We start from the raw sequence: 16,168 nt of genomic DNA, 5'->3' as shown, positions 1-16,168 counted from the left end.
AATCAGTGTAAGCCAGAGCCTCCCTCCTGCTCTCACATTTAAGGCCTTGGTAATTGGTGACACATTGCACCTGGAAAGCAGTGGAGGGCCTAAAGGAGTGTTAGTCCCCTCCTAACATAGCTGAGCTTATAGGCAGGACAGTCAAGAGAAATGAAGCTACTGGAACTTTTTTCCCTTGTATCACATTCTGTGTCCTTGGTTATGCAATATATTTTTTAACTGAAAGGACCTATGCTAATTGCAGGTTTTATAATTGAAATCTAAAAACCTGCAAGTTAAAACTCTAATTACAAATACAGTAACTTTGCTGTATAAAATTTAAAAAAATATTATCCTGATTATCACCAAAGGGGTTGAACTAACATTGCTGTTTGAATCCTTCAGTGTTTCTTGAATTTCACGTTCAGAGATTAATTCTTAGGATCATCTTTACAAATACTGTTGCATTTCTTTAAAGAAGAGATGGTTATTTTATAATACTCTAATTATTCTATTCTATCTTAAGATATTATAGAGCATGCCCAGCGATAGAGTGGATGATAATACTTTAAAGATGTATATCTAAGGGTTTACAGGATCAAAGCATTAAGCTGTCATTTTATAAACTGTCTCTTATTTCAGTACAGAGTCCAGTTAAACTCAGTAGGAAGTTTAAACACCAGTATCTTTAAAACTGCTGCATGCAGCAGCTTTCTAAGCCAAGATCTTAGCACCTTTGAAAGGCGTTGCATTGTGAGAATTGAAAACTTAGATCTTCTCCATAATACAGATGGAGTAAGTGCAGAAAATAATCCAGCTCATGCTTCTGTCCAGATGTGGTGATGGAAATGGGATTAAAGAACATTTGCATAGGACTTCCAAGGTCAGCTCTTAGGGCATAGTTTTTGCCTAGATTTACAAATGCTACATCATTGATTCCTCTGGGACTGTACTGGTGTCTAATTTTATATGCAGGAATACTGCCCTTGAAATTTATATTCAGATATTTAGAGTAATATGTGTTACATGAAAATAGGGCACTTTCATTCCTTTTTTTTTTTTTTCCCAAGGTAATACCAGTGGTGCAGGAATTTATCATTCAGAACCTGGGCCCTCCAAGTACTGATATTTATAGTTTCTCCTGGTACTGACTCCAGGGCAGCCCTTCTTAAGTTTGCTGATGATCAAGCATTTTTATATCTTTTTTAATGTAGTTGATGTCTGTGTGTGGATGTGTGAGTGTATTTGTATGAAGCAAGGAACTTTGTTTAAATAAAAGTTGAAATGCCAAAGTAAACTCAAAGCCTGTTTTTAACTGCCTCAAAACATGTTAAAATTGATCTCATGCTTCTCTTTAACACAAGGCACTAATTAATGCAAATGGATTGTTTTCAGGAATTAATAACTTGTCTGTTGTTTAAAAGAAACTGTAGGTTAAATATTTTGGCATATTTTATAACCTTGTGATGTCATGATCTATTTAACTAATTGGTTTGTGTAATTTCAAATGGAAAAATGGAATAAAACCGTAATAGTTTAAATGTTTAATGTAAGCAGTCTTATCTGAAAACGCTATTTTTTTCAGATACGCATTATATGTAATATATTATTTAATCAAAACACCATAGTAATATAGGACCTTGGAATGCTGGGTGACATTTATACATCAGAATTGAAATATGTTTTTTTTTTCTTTGACTTTTATTATGGCATTTAAAACAAACAAACAAAAATTTCCCAACAGCCCAAATGAGTTCTTACATAGAAAAGTACTGTTAGAATACTAGAAAGTAAGATTATACATGTAAGAATACATTCTGAGATGTATTTCTTGCATTTCCTGCCTGTTATTCTGTCAGAATTCCATGCTATTGAGAATGACAGATATATTTCAAGTCTCCAGCCACCAAGCTGCAAAGGCATTCTGCATTTTATGGCAGGTTGCCTACATCCTTCAGGAGAATACTGTTTGCAGGAGTGTTCTGGAACTGTCAGAATTTTATAGTTCCAGATTAAATGGATGGGTAGTTGGAGCTTTTCACTGGAAGATAGATAAGAGGTGGCATGACATGGAAGAAGAGATGTAAATTGTATTTTAAACTATACAGTACATTAAATATCTGATATTCAATATCTGATCCTGACTTTTCCAACAAGTGCAGAAGCCTGTGAGTAATGTTGCAACTTTGTAAATCAGTTAAAGCTGACCCTGATGAATGTGTATACATGATCTGGGAGGAAAAAGCCTCCGAAATTAAATAGTTGTCTTCCACTACGAGGAAAGTAGTTTCAATTACTGGCAATAGTGGAGTAAATTTATTTTTTATTTTATTGCTTGTCTCACACTTCATCAATTGAAACGTGTTGCTATAGCATTAGTAATACAAGCTCTCTAGGTGTTTATTTAAAAAAAAAGGTAAGACTGAGAAAACCTATCCACTGTTCTCATATAACTGGATGTGTGTTTGCAGTCCGATTTTACATTACTTTGCATTATTTTTTTATAATTAATGTAGACCATCTAAATGAGGCTGTATACTTAGCTAAATGGTCTCAGTTGAAAACCAAACTAAGTATTTCTACCTGATGTCTTTCTGTAAAGGCCAGAAATCTCTCTTGGTAAGGATTAAAAAAAAAGCTAAAATATTGTGTGAGCAATATTTTATAATACAATGGTGTTAAAAAAATGTATAGGTGCATGGTCTCATACATACAATTGTAATGTATATTAATTAGGTATACATAAATAAATAGCTTTAAAAAATAAAATTGCTTTGAGGTTTAAGAGACTATTTGGAACTGATGCTCAGTACCATTTAATGACCTCCTGCTGAAGGCCTTTGTTTGTCAAGAGAAGGTTTCCCCTGACTCACGGTGTGTGAGCAGGAGAAGCTGGGGTCTGAGTGGTGCTCAAGAACAGCACCACTGTGCAGGACACGAAGAGCAGCTCCGGCAAGGTGTAAAGTATCCTAGTGGCACCCCTGGTGGCTGTCTCTGATTTACTCAGTGACAGGGACACGACCAGCCCCTGGACTGCTGCGGAGCGAAACCAGCTGGGATCCATCTGAGGAACTCTGGCAGAGGGAGTTTCCCTCCCTGTTTGCAGACGTGCGTGTTTTCCATTGAAGTCTCTCTGGAATCTGCCAGCAATACATGGCACTTCTTTGTGCTCCAGCTTCCTAAGCAGCCCAGCATGGCCAAAATCTGTTAAAGTTAGGGACTGGCAGGAAGAGGGGTGCTGCTTTCACTGTCAGCTGGGAGTGACTTTGGTTATTAGTGTGGTTAACAGGCAGAGCCAAGCAATAACGTGGTTAATAGGCAAGGGGTGGAAGCACTTCGTGGAGGTGTTTCTTTCCTGAAGCAAGTGGGGCGGTGGGTGGGTTGTGACGGAGATGTCCTCCTACTACATGACCAAAGGTTCTGAACAAATAGCAAATACAGTTCCTAGCAGAGATGGAACCTTTTTTTCCCCTGCAAGGTAATAATTTTTATGTAGTAAACATTTCTTTGGACTGTTTTGCTTTATCCCAGTTCTCAGTGTATCACCCACTCTTGCCTTCCTTCAAATAATTTTCTGTTATCACTCATAATTTTTTGTTTTTATGCACCTAGGAGGAGTGCAGTTTCTCCTAGCCTAAAGACTTAAGGCATGTTTTATTGTCTAAAAAAATTAAAAAATGATGAGCACAGCTATGGCCTTGTAACAGCATACATTTATTTCAGAAAGATGCCAAACAAGAGATAATTTTGGAAAAGTTTTCCATAAGCTTGTATTCAGGGAGTTTCAGCTGCATTACTACAGAAACTTTTGGTGCTATTATTCTTCAAAAGCAGCAATGGCTGGGTGACTTGAGGGATGATTATTAAAAAGTATTTGAAGGGCTGGAGATCAAATGGTTCAAACATGAACTAGCAGAAGTAATTAACAGCTTTTAAACTTTCCAGTGAGAATTCTGGCTGCCTTCCAGGTGAATTACAGTGATGTTGGTATGGCTGCCCAGGGAAGTGTGAGGCTGCTGCTCAGATCACTGTCCTGGTTTGCAGCAGGAGGTGCCAGCTAGTGCTCCTCACTGTGTGACTGGGGAATGCAGTTATGGTCCCAGAGGCACTGAGGACTGGGACTGTCTCTGTAAGTGTTCTGAACATGTTATTGTCCTCGGAAATCCATTACAAATGTCAATTATATACTTGAGCCAAGTGGTGTTTATTTTGCCTCTCTTGAAGGAGATGTAAGTATCTCAGAACAACAGAATTACCAACAGCTTATTAAAAAAAAAAGTATCTGTACTGAAACTGATGTGTGTCTCAGTGTTTACTCAGTCACTGCTTTGGTGGCTTAATCTCACCTTCTATCAGGCCTTGTTTCAGTGACTTCTGAGAAAGGGACATTATGTAAACACCACTCTATTACTGTCATCTAAATTCACTGCTCTGTGTGAGTCAGCGCTCAAAGACACAGCCCAGCCAGGTACAGTTAAAAGCATTTTAAAATAGGCCTAACAGAAATTCATTGTATCTACTGGAGGTAGAAAGGCCACAGTAATCAGCTTAATTGATCATACAGGAGTTGTGTCAGTCAGCAGCAGAACACCTTCAGACAGCTGGCAAGCAGTGGGGCCAGAGAGGGGCTGCAGCCCCTTACACTTGGTGTCTCATTTAAACAGAATTTTCATCAGCTGCCAGAATTTTTCAGAAATTAGTTAACCAAAGCCAATCTTGATTTGAGGGCAAGACCAAAGGACTTTGTGCAGCACAGCCCACCCTGGTACTGCCTTTTACATCTTAGTTACACACTCTATTCATCCCACTAGGAAAGCCTGGCGTGGTTGTGGCCTCTTGTGAGCTGGTTGGCTGCTTCTGCATCTTTTCTGTCTAGAGGTATTTTTTCCCCAACTTTTTTCAGTACCAAAGCTCTATTGAATATGCAAAGACACTTCCACAGAATCCCTTCCCAGAAATCTTTGGAATGACTGAAAATGCTGATATTACCAAGGATCAGTCAGGAACACAACTGTTATTTGACAACATTCTTCTTACACAGGTATGTAAAGCCACACACCATCTTACCCTAACCTTCTACTGTATATCCATGTTAGTATGTTCACATTCCCTCACCAGTTTTTACTGTACTTTATTGTGTTGTATCTCCATTCTAGTGAAATTACTTTTCCACTTAAGAACATTTTAAGGCTTTGTTTCAGGTTTATATTTTTTCTGACTGTCTTCCTGAGGAAGCATTTTGTGACTATACAGTCAGTTTATGTATCTCCTACTTCCTCCAGCTTCTAACAATTTTCAACTCCTTGGCCAGTTTTAGTCCAGTTTGTAAGCCTAGAGAAAGAAAAAGAGACACAGCTGTAGGCAACTGGATTCTGTTCATTCTAAGCTAGTAACTTTTACTGCAGTAATAGAGGGAATTCTGCTCCTTCAGAGTAAGGCACTTGCAGCAATGCCACAGAATGTGAACCAATAGTGAAGAGGGTTTACAGTCAGTAAAACTCAAATGTGCTCTGGGAACACCATGTTTCTGAAGGATGGGAGTGAGAACTTCCCAGTAATGGCAGCTTTTAAGAGGCTATGGACCTTTTCCCTGAGCAATCCAACAACTACAGGATCAGCCAGAAGATCACAGTAACTGTCCATGAAATCCCCTGATCCACCATTCTTGTTTTCAGTACTGCTCTACCTGACTGACCTGGAAGTCTGTAACGTCTGTTGGACAGAGCATTTATGTTGGTTTTTAATTGTTTAAGCAACCCTGTTAAGCAAAGTATTTTGACACCTTCCTCTTCAGAATTTCTTTTAGGGGCTTGTAGTGATGTCTGCTGAACTAAAAAGAGTGGTAAACAGCATTCTGAAGGCAGAAATGCAGGACTGTGGATGAGCGAGTCTTACTCAAGGTTTTTTACAATGTTGCATTTGAGACAGAATACTAGAACACAAAAGTAATCAAACCTTACAAAACCCTACAAAAGTATCTGCTCCTTGAATAATTTTTTTATTTTCTGAAGGCTCCTTATGTATAAGGAACATACATAAAATGAACACAACACTGTTGACAATGAACAAAACAGCATTTGATAATTTCCAGCTTTATAAAATTTTTTAAAAAATGATTTAGTCATAACAAAAAACCAATAGCTCAGCAAGTTATCTTATTGGACCATTATCACATTTTAAACCATAGACTTAGTTGTTAATGGGGAGAGGAAAGAAAAAAAATTATATAAAAAAAAAAATCACACTGCATCTAGCAACTACAACATTTTCTAAGCGTAATCACAGCGGATTGAGTGCAATGTGATTTACATCAGAATTCACATGGGATGTCACACAGTGACAGCATTGTAATATACAAGTAACATTTATGCCCTCCAACAAATACAAGTTAAATGAGACTCTGGATTCAAGCAAAATGGAATGTTGAAGCCAAGTAGAAATGTAATGGAATTCAGATTGTCTGTAACATGACTCAAAAGTGTACATTAGAATCATCTGGAATTCAATACTGGTGGAAACATTAGAGAAGTCACAGCTGTTACACTGCTCTGTTACATTTGCAATAAATACTAGAAAATAAAAGTAAACAATCTATATTCCATGAAAAATACAGTGCCTACCTTCAAAGACCATGTTTTTCCCTTGTCTGAAGATGGTCTTGGAAGGAAGTGAACTATCTTCCTACAGAGGCAGTGTATTAAGCTATAACCACATTCCAACTAATACAACAGTAAATATACTACCAGAAATACAGAAATCTTCATTTGAAAAGAATTAAGAGAAATAAACCTTAAAAAATGGTTTGACAAAACATCAGTTCAGCTGCATAATGACTCCCTTATGCTAGACAGAATTAACAGAAAAGAAAACTCAGTCAGTTTAATACATAAGAAACAGAGATTGTTTCAACTCAGATCCTCAGAAGGTATCCAGGAAGTTTTGTCTCATTGACCTAACATGGGCACTATGCAAAAATGTCATCCAGGAGCTTTTCACTGCAGAAATTCAGCAATCTGAAGCTAACAACAGTGTGTTTGCTAATCAGGGTTCTACAGTAAACGTTTAAAGAAGAAAAAAGAAAACCTTGAGTTCAGAACATCAAACGGCTGCATGCCTGAACTCTGGGCTTTTGGCTTCTTCACTGAAGAAACTGCACTCTTCTTTGAAATGGACCCTTAATACTGTTTCCTGATACTGCATTAGGAAGAAATACTGGCAACCAACTGATACTTTTAAAACACATGAGCTGCTCTCAGTAAAAACTAAACTGATCAATGAAGCTTGCAAAGTAAAGGGCCACAGGAAACACAGGAACTTGAAATGGAATGCAGATACCCACTGGCTCTCATTAAAGGCGTCAGGATTAGTGTTTTTAGCAGCTACACTGGCACCAAGCAGACTGGAACTTTAAAACTTACGGCACATAGTCAAAGTACAGCTTTTACCTGGCATACACAGAAGAGAGACGAACTGGACGTTTTAAAAAAAAGCTACTACCATGCTTAGGACTGGTACTACAGAATCAACTTGCACTCCCCACAAACTCATAATTTTATTTTTTTTTTTAAGGAGATGGGTACAAGAACTAACTCATGTCTGGCAATACATGCCTGTCAGCACAATCTGATCTAGGACAGCTGGTCCCAGCAAGTTAAGGCCCAAACTTTCAGTCTATTCTTCCAAATGACACATACCATGGTTCTACCACATCTGCTTTTTAATAATCTGAATACCAAAATTGTAAAAAAATATCATAGAAATGAACTCCTTTATACTGGAAGTAGAAATCTTCTTACATACTCTTTACTGCCAGAAATGGCTGGTGTCACATCATCTGATATCAAGGCATTGTAGGAACAGACTTGATCAGCTGTTACAGTATCAGAAATACCCTACCAGTACAACATACACGGAGCACAATTTAACCTTTGTGTCCAGCTGCAGGAACTAGCATCTTGCACCTTGGTTTGTTTTAACATGAAGAGAAGAAAACAGTCCAAAATAATCATTTAAAAAAATGGAGAAATTCCCACATGGATTCTCTTGTTAGAAGAGTTTGCACAAATTCACAGCCACAATTCTTCAGTAGTTTATGCTGCAAGTGGCACACAATACATGTTTAGCGTCTGTAAGAAAGAACCAGAAACAGCTCAGTAACTCCAAGGTCAGGGATGTTCCCAAGCTAACACTAATTCTACTGCATTTTGCATTTTCCTACTAATATCAAGGAACAAACATCAAATAAATCTCAGTTGGGAAAAATATCATCAAACTGACCCTCGACAGAAGTTACACTTCGCAGAGTACATGGCAACAGGCTGCCTTCTTACACAAGAGCTTTGGAATGATGGATGGCAGCTTAACACAGCTTGTAAGAATTTAAACAGTCTTTAGGTTTGGGGTTTCTTTTTAAAAATTTAAGTCAGCACAGTAGTTTCCAGTCATGTCCTGCTCTAAGACTGAGTGCTTCAAGTCACCACTATGCAGAAAAACCAGCACAGGATTAATATATATGTATATATACACACACAGAGGTGCACACACACGTGTATGTGTGCACATCTGTGTATATCTATATAGATCTATACATACATAGAGACATCTATGCACTACTCAAGAGTCATGTGGCACTAAAAGCTTCCTTGGGTTCCTTGCACAGGTGTGAGTTTCAGCTGAACATCTGGGTTCTGTCCAAGTGCACTAACGGAATGGTATTTTCCCAAATGGGAAGATCATTCCCTGTACTTTTTCTTTCTTAGGCAAGCAGAGCTCCCTTATACTGCACCCTGAGCTTGGCCCTTATTTCTCATATTTAGGGTTTCCTAAACGTTGCTCACTTGAGTTTAGGAGTTGTGTTGGGATTAGACAGAAGCAGAAGCTACTCTAGGCAGAAAGCAATCTCCTGTCCTTGTGCAAGCAGTGCAAGCACCACGTGTCCTCTGAGCAACATGCACACAGAGACACAGTGCAGACTCAAAGCCAGACAGCAACAGACTGGAACCACAGTGATTACCAGCATTAGGTCAGAACTGGATGTCAAGCACAATTTTGTCTTCGTAGAGGGCAATCACCAGCATGATGGCAAATCCAAGAAGCAGGCCCAGATTCTGAAGAATGAACTGCCCCACAGGACAGTAACCATGCTCTTCATTGTCTCCATCTCCATGAAGCATTTCTGGAAGCTAGAAGATACAAAACAATTTAGAAAATTATTTTAACTCTATTCCATTTATACATGGATAAGTTTAGAAGATGATATTGTTAAGAATATACACTCCAGGGTTCAGATATAAAACCAATACACTAAGACACAGCTTAAATTCTACTGAACCACTCCATTCAATAAAAATATGAATCACGTGATGTATTTACAAAACAAACTAAAAATGCCTTTCCTTTGGACTTCTTTTTTTCTTACACTTTTACTGGATCATCCATTAAATTGAACATTAAGTTCCTTAAGCTAAGGACCAGCCCAACATTCTTCAAGTTCTGCTCCTTTAATTTTAATAGAGTAAAAACTGAAGTCATGCTCAAATAAACACATGACTTTGATTAACTTAGCCATTCATGTGTCATGTGAGATGCTTACACATATTCACATACATATCCCTTTTAAATATGGGAATGACAGCTACAAGCAATTCAAGAGAAATTTTATGTGCAGATATAAAAACTTATGAAAGTTCTGGACATTCCTCATATTCCTCACCTGTGAGGAAAAGGCAGAGTACTAACAAAAGCAACTAATAGTAGTGCTCTTGGAAGATGTAAAAATTAAACTTTGTGTTTTACAAAGCCATCCACATAGAACAGAAGTAACATATTTACAAGGAAATTAATTCAAGAAAGCAGGAAGTAAATGTTAAGATTTGATTATTGAGAGATGCTTCTGCCCAAATTAAGGTGCATATGAGACCATATGCCAAAGTCAAGAGTCAGGATTTTATTTAACTGCAAATATGAGGTAGAGAGAGAGCAAAATAGGAAAGAGAGAGAAGGGAGAGGAGAAAGAAAGAGAGTGAAAGATGAAGCAGAAGATAGTCACCACCCATGGATCCAGCCGGTGTCTCCCTGGTCCCATTCACCCTGGCTTCCCAGGGGTGGGTGTCCTGAGGTCACTCAAAACTTCTCACCATTTACACATTTTAGCGGACAAAGGCTCGATGCTCACTGGCTACACAGTTCTCTTATTCTATCAGGTAAATGGTTCCCTCACCTCCAATGCTAATTAGTCCCATCTCAGTCTCTCTCCGCCCTGGAGTCGGTGCCTCCCATCTGGAGTGCTGGGCTGTGGCCTCCCCCTGCTGGGCCCAGCCAGAGCTCATTTTCAGCACAGCTGCTGAGCTGGTTTGCCATGTGGGTACATTCCTCTCCCCATGCCTTGCTTACTTCTCCTTAGGCTTGAGATAATTGAGACAATAGTCCCACCTTTATCTTATCTCAAGTCAGGACTATCCTCAGCGGGGTGGTATTCCGTGGTGGCAGACCAGCAGTTGCTTCTTTGCACAGTTTGCTACAGTGGGCAAAGTCCTTCAGTGATATAACAGTGTTTGAGGCACTTTTGATCTTTAAGTCTCTTACAGTAATTCTTCCAAGGAAGGAATTCTTACAGGAATTCCTTCAAGACCCATTTAGTACAGAAAATGATGATACAGAATAAAATGAAAACTATTGCTCTTCATTAGATTGGTTAGGATAGTTTTGGTTATTCCAAGAACCTGAATACTGCCCAACAGACAATGACATCAAAGATGCTAAAAACCCAAATATACTACCCATCTCATCTTGTATTACTGTATTTCTAAAAGATACATAAACCTGGTAATTAATTTGATCCACTATTAAACTATAAAAAAAAACCCAACAAAAAAACCCCCAAACCCTCAAAAAACAAAACCATGAGCCACCCCCGAAATTGGTGTGAAAAATGTTTAAATGCTTATCACATATACACTACACCAGGCAGCTCAACAGCAAACACTACTCCACATTACAAAGTACTGTCAAGTCATTAAGAATAAAGGACTTCACCCTAGCATTACTATAATGGGCTATAACACTGCTGGATATTTAGTTTGACAGCATGTCTGAAGATTACTAAACTTTTTGCTTTATTGGCTACTGATGTGACCAATTTCAGGGACCATATAAAGAACGGTCCTGTCAATTAAAAAAAACCTAACACCCTTTTGAATTTGAAAGCTTATAGTGTCAGTACTAGAGATAAAAGGAACAAAAACTGCAACAGATAAATTTGTTTCCCAGTAAGATGAAATTATTCAAGTTGGACAATTCAATGTACCCATTCCAACCAAAACAGGAGTGTCAGGAAGGAGGATATTATGATTACTCTTATAATATCACCAAATGAAATTTCATATAAGAACATGGAAAGCCTGAAGATTTTGAAACACCTGAGTTTAGGTGGTACTGGAGAGGAATATCCTTATCATTAAAACCCATGTAATTAGACAAACTTCAGGACAGTCAAATGCAAAAATACCAAAAGGCTCATTCTCAATGGGCTGGTGTAAGGAATGGATAGAAAACTGCACCTCTGTGAACCTCTGCTCACAGCTAGGGAGGAATCAAAATCTGTTCTTCTTGTGGGCCAGGTAACAAGGTCTTTGAGAAGGAGGCTGATTACACAAACACCAAGACAAAACTCTGGTTCATTTTCAAGTGTCTCTTGCAGAAGCTTTCCTGCTCTTGTTGAGTCAGACCATGGGGCTTTGACTATGGTTACTACTGTGATGGCCAAGGGAAAGAAAAAGGAATGAAGGAAGGAAAATACTGCCTTCCTTTATACATGACATCTTCAGTAAAAGTAAGTACGGGAAGTAAGTATCAGACACAGAGCTTACAACCAAGTGATATTTCAGGCATTATAGGCTACTACAGAACATCCAAAGGATCAGTCTACCCAGACATTCTATTTAACAATTTAGCAGGCCCTGAAAAGGACTTACTTACCTGTTAATAGATTACAGAGTGACTTTATAACAACAATATATTTACAAATTAAAGTCTCCATAATCAAGTGGAGAGCATTACAAAATACCCCAAAAGTGAAAAATGATCCCATCACCTTTGGGCTGGGAAAGACAAGAAGGGAGAAAATTGCCTTATTTAAATAAAGCTCTGAAGCAGCTTAGAGGAGAGAATGCAGGACTGAATATGGACTGGTAACATGCAGTAATGCACAGCAGTATTGCTTCCTGAAGGGTCTGGCTCTGTGGTGCACACACACTAAGGATAATGCACCTGTATGTTCTTGAAGCAGCAGCATTTTTCCACCGCGTAATTTTTTTAAAAGCTACTCACCACACCACCTCTGCATTACCAGCTGCACACGGTAAAAGTTCAGACTAAACCTTTCAGAACTGGATATATGATGATTCAATCTCAGTGAAGAGTGAACCTGAACATCAGACTGAAGTGCAGCCCCCACAGAAGTCCCAGGTTTCCCACCCAGAATGCCCCCAAGCCCCAGCCCCACCCAGCCGTACCATGTCGACCAGGGCCACGTAGAGGAACATGCCGGCGGTGACGGCGAAGATCCAGAGGGTGATGTTGTTGGCGTACTGCCCCACGGCCGTGCCGATGAACATGCCGATGTAGGCCATCATGGCCGACAGCAGGTTGTACACGATGGCCTGCTTCACTGTCATCCCTGCCTTCAGCAGCACCGCAAAGTCACCTGGGGGACATGACACAACACGGGCTCGGCCTCAGCGCTGCTCCCAGCAGGAGACAATCGGCCTCCAGGCACTGCCTCACCAAAGTAACAACGCTGCTGCGGGGGCTCAGAGGCCCACTGAGCCACAGGGACCGACTGCCTTGGAAGAATTGTACCTATGTGCAGCAATCCCTTGATTAAAATATGTTTTAAAGGTGCCTGTTCCTCATGCTGATTGTCAGAAATGTAGCAGTGATTAACTGTGAAGGGTGAATGGAGGAGTCTCATCTGCTCCTGCCACAGAGAGAATACACCTGTGTGGCACACACTCATCTTTACTTCTCAGAAGTTCTCCATGGCACATAAAACCAGAGGCTTAGTTTCGATCAATACCTGTTAAAATTCCTCTTAGCTATCCACACCTCATTATGCAAATCCAGGAAGAGGATAACGAGGCATTTGTTCCCACAAAAAGTGACAATGAATTTGAGCACTAGAAAGTTACACTCACAAAGAATGACTTCACATCCATGTTCAATCAGCTATTGACATGAAGACATGCCAGGCTAATGTGTTTTATTCTGAAATCAGGACAGCTCTGCTAAAATAGCTAGATGCTCTATAAAAATCTAGGCTTCAGTCTTGTAATCAGCTCTTATAGTTTTACTATATTCAAACTGAATTCTTTTGAATGTGAGAAGTGTAAGATGATGTACAGACATGAGGGTAATTAACGTAATATTCTTATGTCTCATATGCCTGAAATTATTTGCTTCACCTAGAATCAAAACTTAGAATCAAAACTTATCAAAATTTAAAAAAACCCCCAAAAATAGGTACTGTGAACTACTCACCCTTTATACAAAGTTAGTTTCATCATGCTATGCTGTCAAGTTCTAAGCACTGTAATATATGCTGCAATGCTTTATGTACTGCAGCAGCTTCACTCAATGATTGTGCAACACTGGTGTCAAACCACGGACATCTGCTCCATTATTCCCCACCTGTGCCCACTACTTACTTATAGCTCAGGAGCAGCCTGTACAAAATGCTTTCCCTCATCACCTCTAAGGGTTTTGAAGTACTTGTTTTACCTCACTTTTGATCATTCAGAGCCAGCAGCTCTCCAAGTGAGCAAGCTGGGAGTACAGACATAGTTCAATCTAGCACAATTTCACATCAGTGGCAAGACAGAAGATTCCTCCTCTCTCTGGCTGCTCTTCTTAAAGTCTGGTGCAGTAAATTTTCATGCAATGTGAAAACAACAGGTTTCATCATGGTTAGCTACCTCCAGAAGAAATGCTTCAACTGGGGGGGGAAGAATCAATGGCACTGGTAACAGTGCCTACAGGCTTTACCCTAAATGGCCACACCTGCTGAACTTGGCTACAATTGGTATAAAGCCTCTTCTGAAGAGTTCCCACACAGAATTTTGCTTACAAAAACCTGTGTTTACTTATGTGACTTAACTTTGTGTAAGACAATGCCACACAGAGTAGTGTGAAACTATAAAATGCATGCTCCTAAGAACATTATTAAAACACTCTCAGAAAGCTTTGCAGAACTGCTGTAACTAGACACTGCCAATGTAATCCTGCAGTAGTACCTAGTCTGAAACAATTATTTCTCCCTTACCCTCTGAAGTTCTGGTCACCCCTGCAGCTTCTGCACTGCATTGCGCTTATCATGGTATCACAGCAGCTTTTAGAAAAAGATTTTGTACAGATGGAGCACAGAGTTTCTAGACTTAGTTACCTAATTCATGGGGAAGCTCGTGACAAAATACTGCTATAGATGTACTAATTCCCCCTGTCAGTCCAGCACTAAAAGCTGCTCCTAGAAAAAGAAAAGAAAAAAAAATTAAAATGATATTTCACTATTTTCAGGTCAGAAAATCAATCAACTTTGCAGAGCTGACACCCTTCTGTTAGAATGCACACTAATATTTTCCAGTATGTCTGTGTCCTGTCCCTACATATAAGGGAAATACTGGAAGTACCCCGGATATGCATTACCACTGCAGCCTTTATTACTCATTTATATGAAAGACAAACCCTGGAGAGAACACAACTGGACAAAACTGAGACATAAAGGCAACAAAGCTAATAAATAGCACCACTTTTACATTTTTAGGAACTCTCAAGTACATGAGGGCAGCTAGGAATGCACATGAGCAAGAGTCTGGCTCTCTCCTTTCCAGCTTGGAAATCCAAACTAGTATTTAACCCATAACCTCTCAAGCACTTTGTACATATTCTTAGAAGACATATCAGCGATATTAGTAAGCCAGACCTGGAAAACAATAAAAACATTGCCATATATATCTTTCAGTACTTTTGCATAAGCTAATTTAATTCAATCAACTTTAAGTTCATACCTTAAATAATTCTGAGATGAGAAAACTGGTATTAAATTTCTGTACTGTAGCAGAGAAAAGCACAAAAAGAGCCTGCAGTGAGCAGTCAAAACAGGCAGCATAAAGTAGAAAGAGAAGACATAATCTGAAGACAGAGGGGAGACTTAACTTTCCTCTGGATTCCTCATAGCTTGATATATTAAAAATATGAACATGCTTTTCTAAAGTTTACATTTTAGCACAGATTCAGCTGTTTGGGGTTGATAAAGGAATATTTAGAAATGGATTTTCAATACTGTGAAGTTCTCAACAGAAGGCGTGGTAATTGTTTTAGGCCTTAGAAGCCATTGTCTAAATGTCTTACATTTAATGTGAAAATGAAGTAACAAGTTAATTTTTAAGGAGTTTAGTTTCTTTAGAAATTGTCTGAAGAAAGTGGAGAAACTGCAGTAGATTCCACTGTTAACTAGAGACCCTGATAAATAGCTTATCCCCCATCCTTCAAAATGGGTGTGTCCCTTCTGCCATTAGCTCAGAACCCTGCACACTCTTAAGCAGCTACCTTAGTAAAAAATCACAAGTGTGGGCTTCAGTCCTCTCCCCACCATGTAGACTTGCATATCCAAATTAATACACTTCACAATTCAAATCACCTTTAGAGCATTGTGTGACTCAAGGTTGATTTAATAAATCTAATAAAATCTATTTGGCACTTCAATTTCTTCTGCACTTGGCTAGAAATAAATCTATACTGACCATGAACCAAAACCATATTTTGCTTAAACAAAAATTAAATTATCCTAAGTAATAATTCTAAAATATTATTTCTGTAACCTGACTCACAGTGTGTTTTTATTTACAACTGCTGTATAATTCTTCATATTAACAATAATAGAAATAGTATTACTATTATTGTTCATAAATATCATTCCAAGTAAGACCGGAAGGCATTTATTTATAATTCTAAGGCAGCTAAGACTGAAACAAGAAATGTGGGTTACTGTGCTCCATAAATCCCAAGGTTTGTCTGCACCAATCTCTCCCTGGCAGAGACTGTGACTGCTACTGATACAACAATTCTGGTGGAAATAGCACAGAATATTAACAAAGGGGAAACTATTAAAATTGACAGCCTTTTAGTTTCGGCTCTG

The 16,168-nt window shown here is 38.8% G+C and overlaps 1 protein-coding gene across 10 annotated transcripts in view; it reads right to left on the bottom strand.

The window, feature by feature from the left end:
- Nucleotides 1–5,956: 5,956 nt before the first annotated feature.
- SLC39A10 (solute carrier family 39 member 10) overlaps nucleotides 5,957–16,168 on the bottom strand; it is a 76,497-nt gene continuing 66,285 nt past the window's right edge. For 9 of the 10 annotated variants that reach the window (XM_048310114.1, XM_048310106.1, XM_048310113.1 and 6 more), the window contains 4 exons: nucleotides 14,417–14,497; nucleotides 12,492–12,682; nucleotides 8,993–9,161; nucleotides 5,957–8,105 (listed from right to left, as the gene is read on the bottom strand). In XM_048310114.1, coding sequence (XP_048166071.1) covers nucleotides 9,003–9,161; nucleotides 12,492–12,682; nucleotides 14,417–14,497 — 431 coding nt within the window. In that variant the 3' untranslated portion in view covers nucleotides 5,957–8,105; nucleotides 8,993–9,002. Of the gene's footprint in view, nucleotides 8,106–8,992; nucleotides 9,162–12,491; nucleotides 12,683–14,416; nucleotides 14,498–15,038; nucleotides 15,083–16,168 lie in introns of those variants that run through there. The other variant, XR_007204932.1, reaches the window with a different exon arrangement.

Source organism: Corvus hawaiiensis, chromosome 7, assembly GCF_020740725.1.
Source record: "Corvus hawaiiensis isolate bCorHaw1 chromosome 7, bCorHaw1.pri.cur, whole genome shotgun sequence".
NCBI lineage: Eukaryota > Metazoa > Chordata > Aves > Passeriformes > Corvidae > Corvus > Corvus hawaiiensis.
Note: the sequence above shows the minus strand (reverse complement) of the source record. Positions and strands in the feature narration are given on the sequence as shown.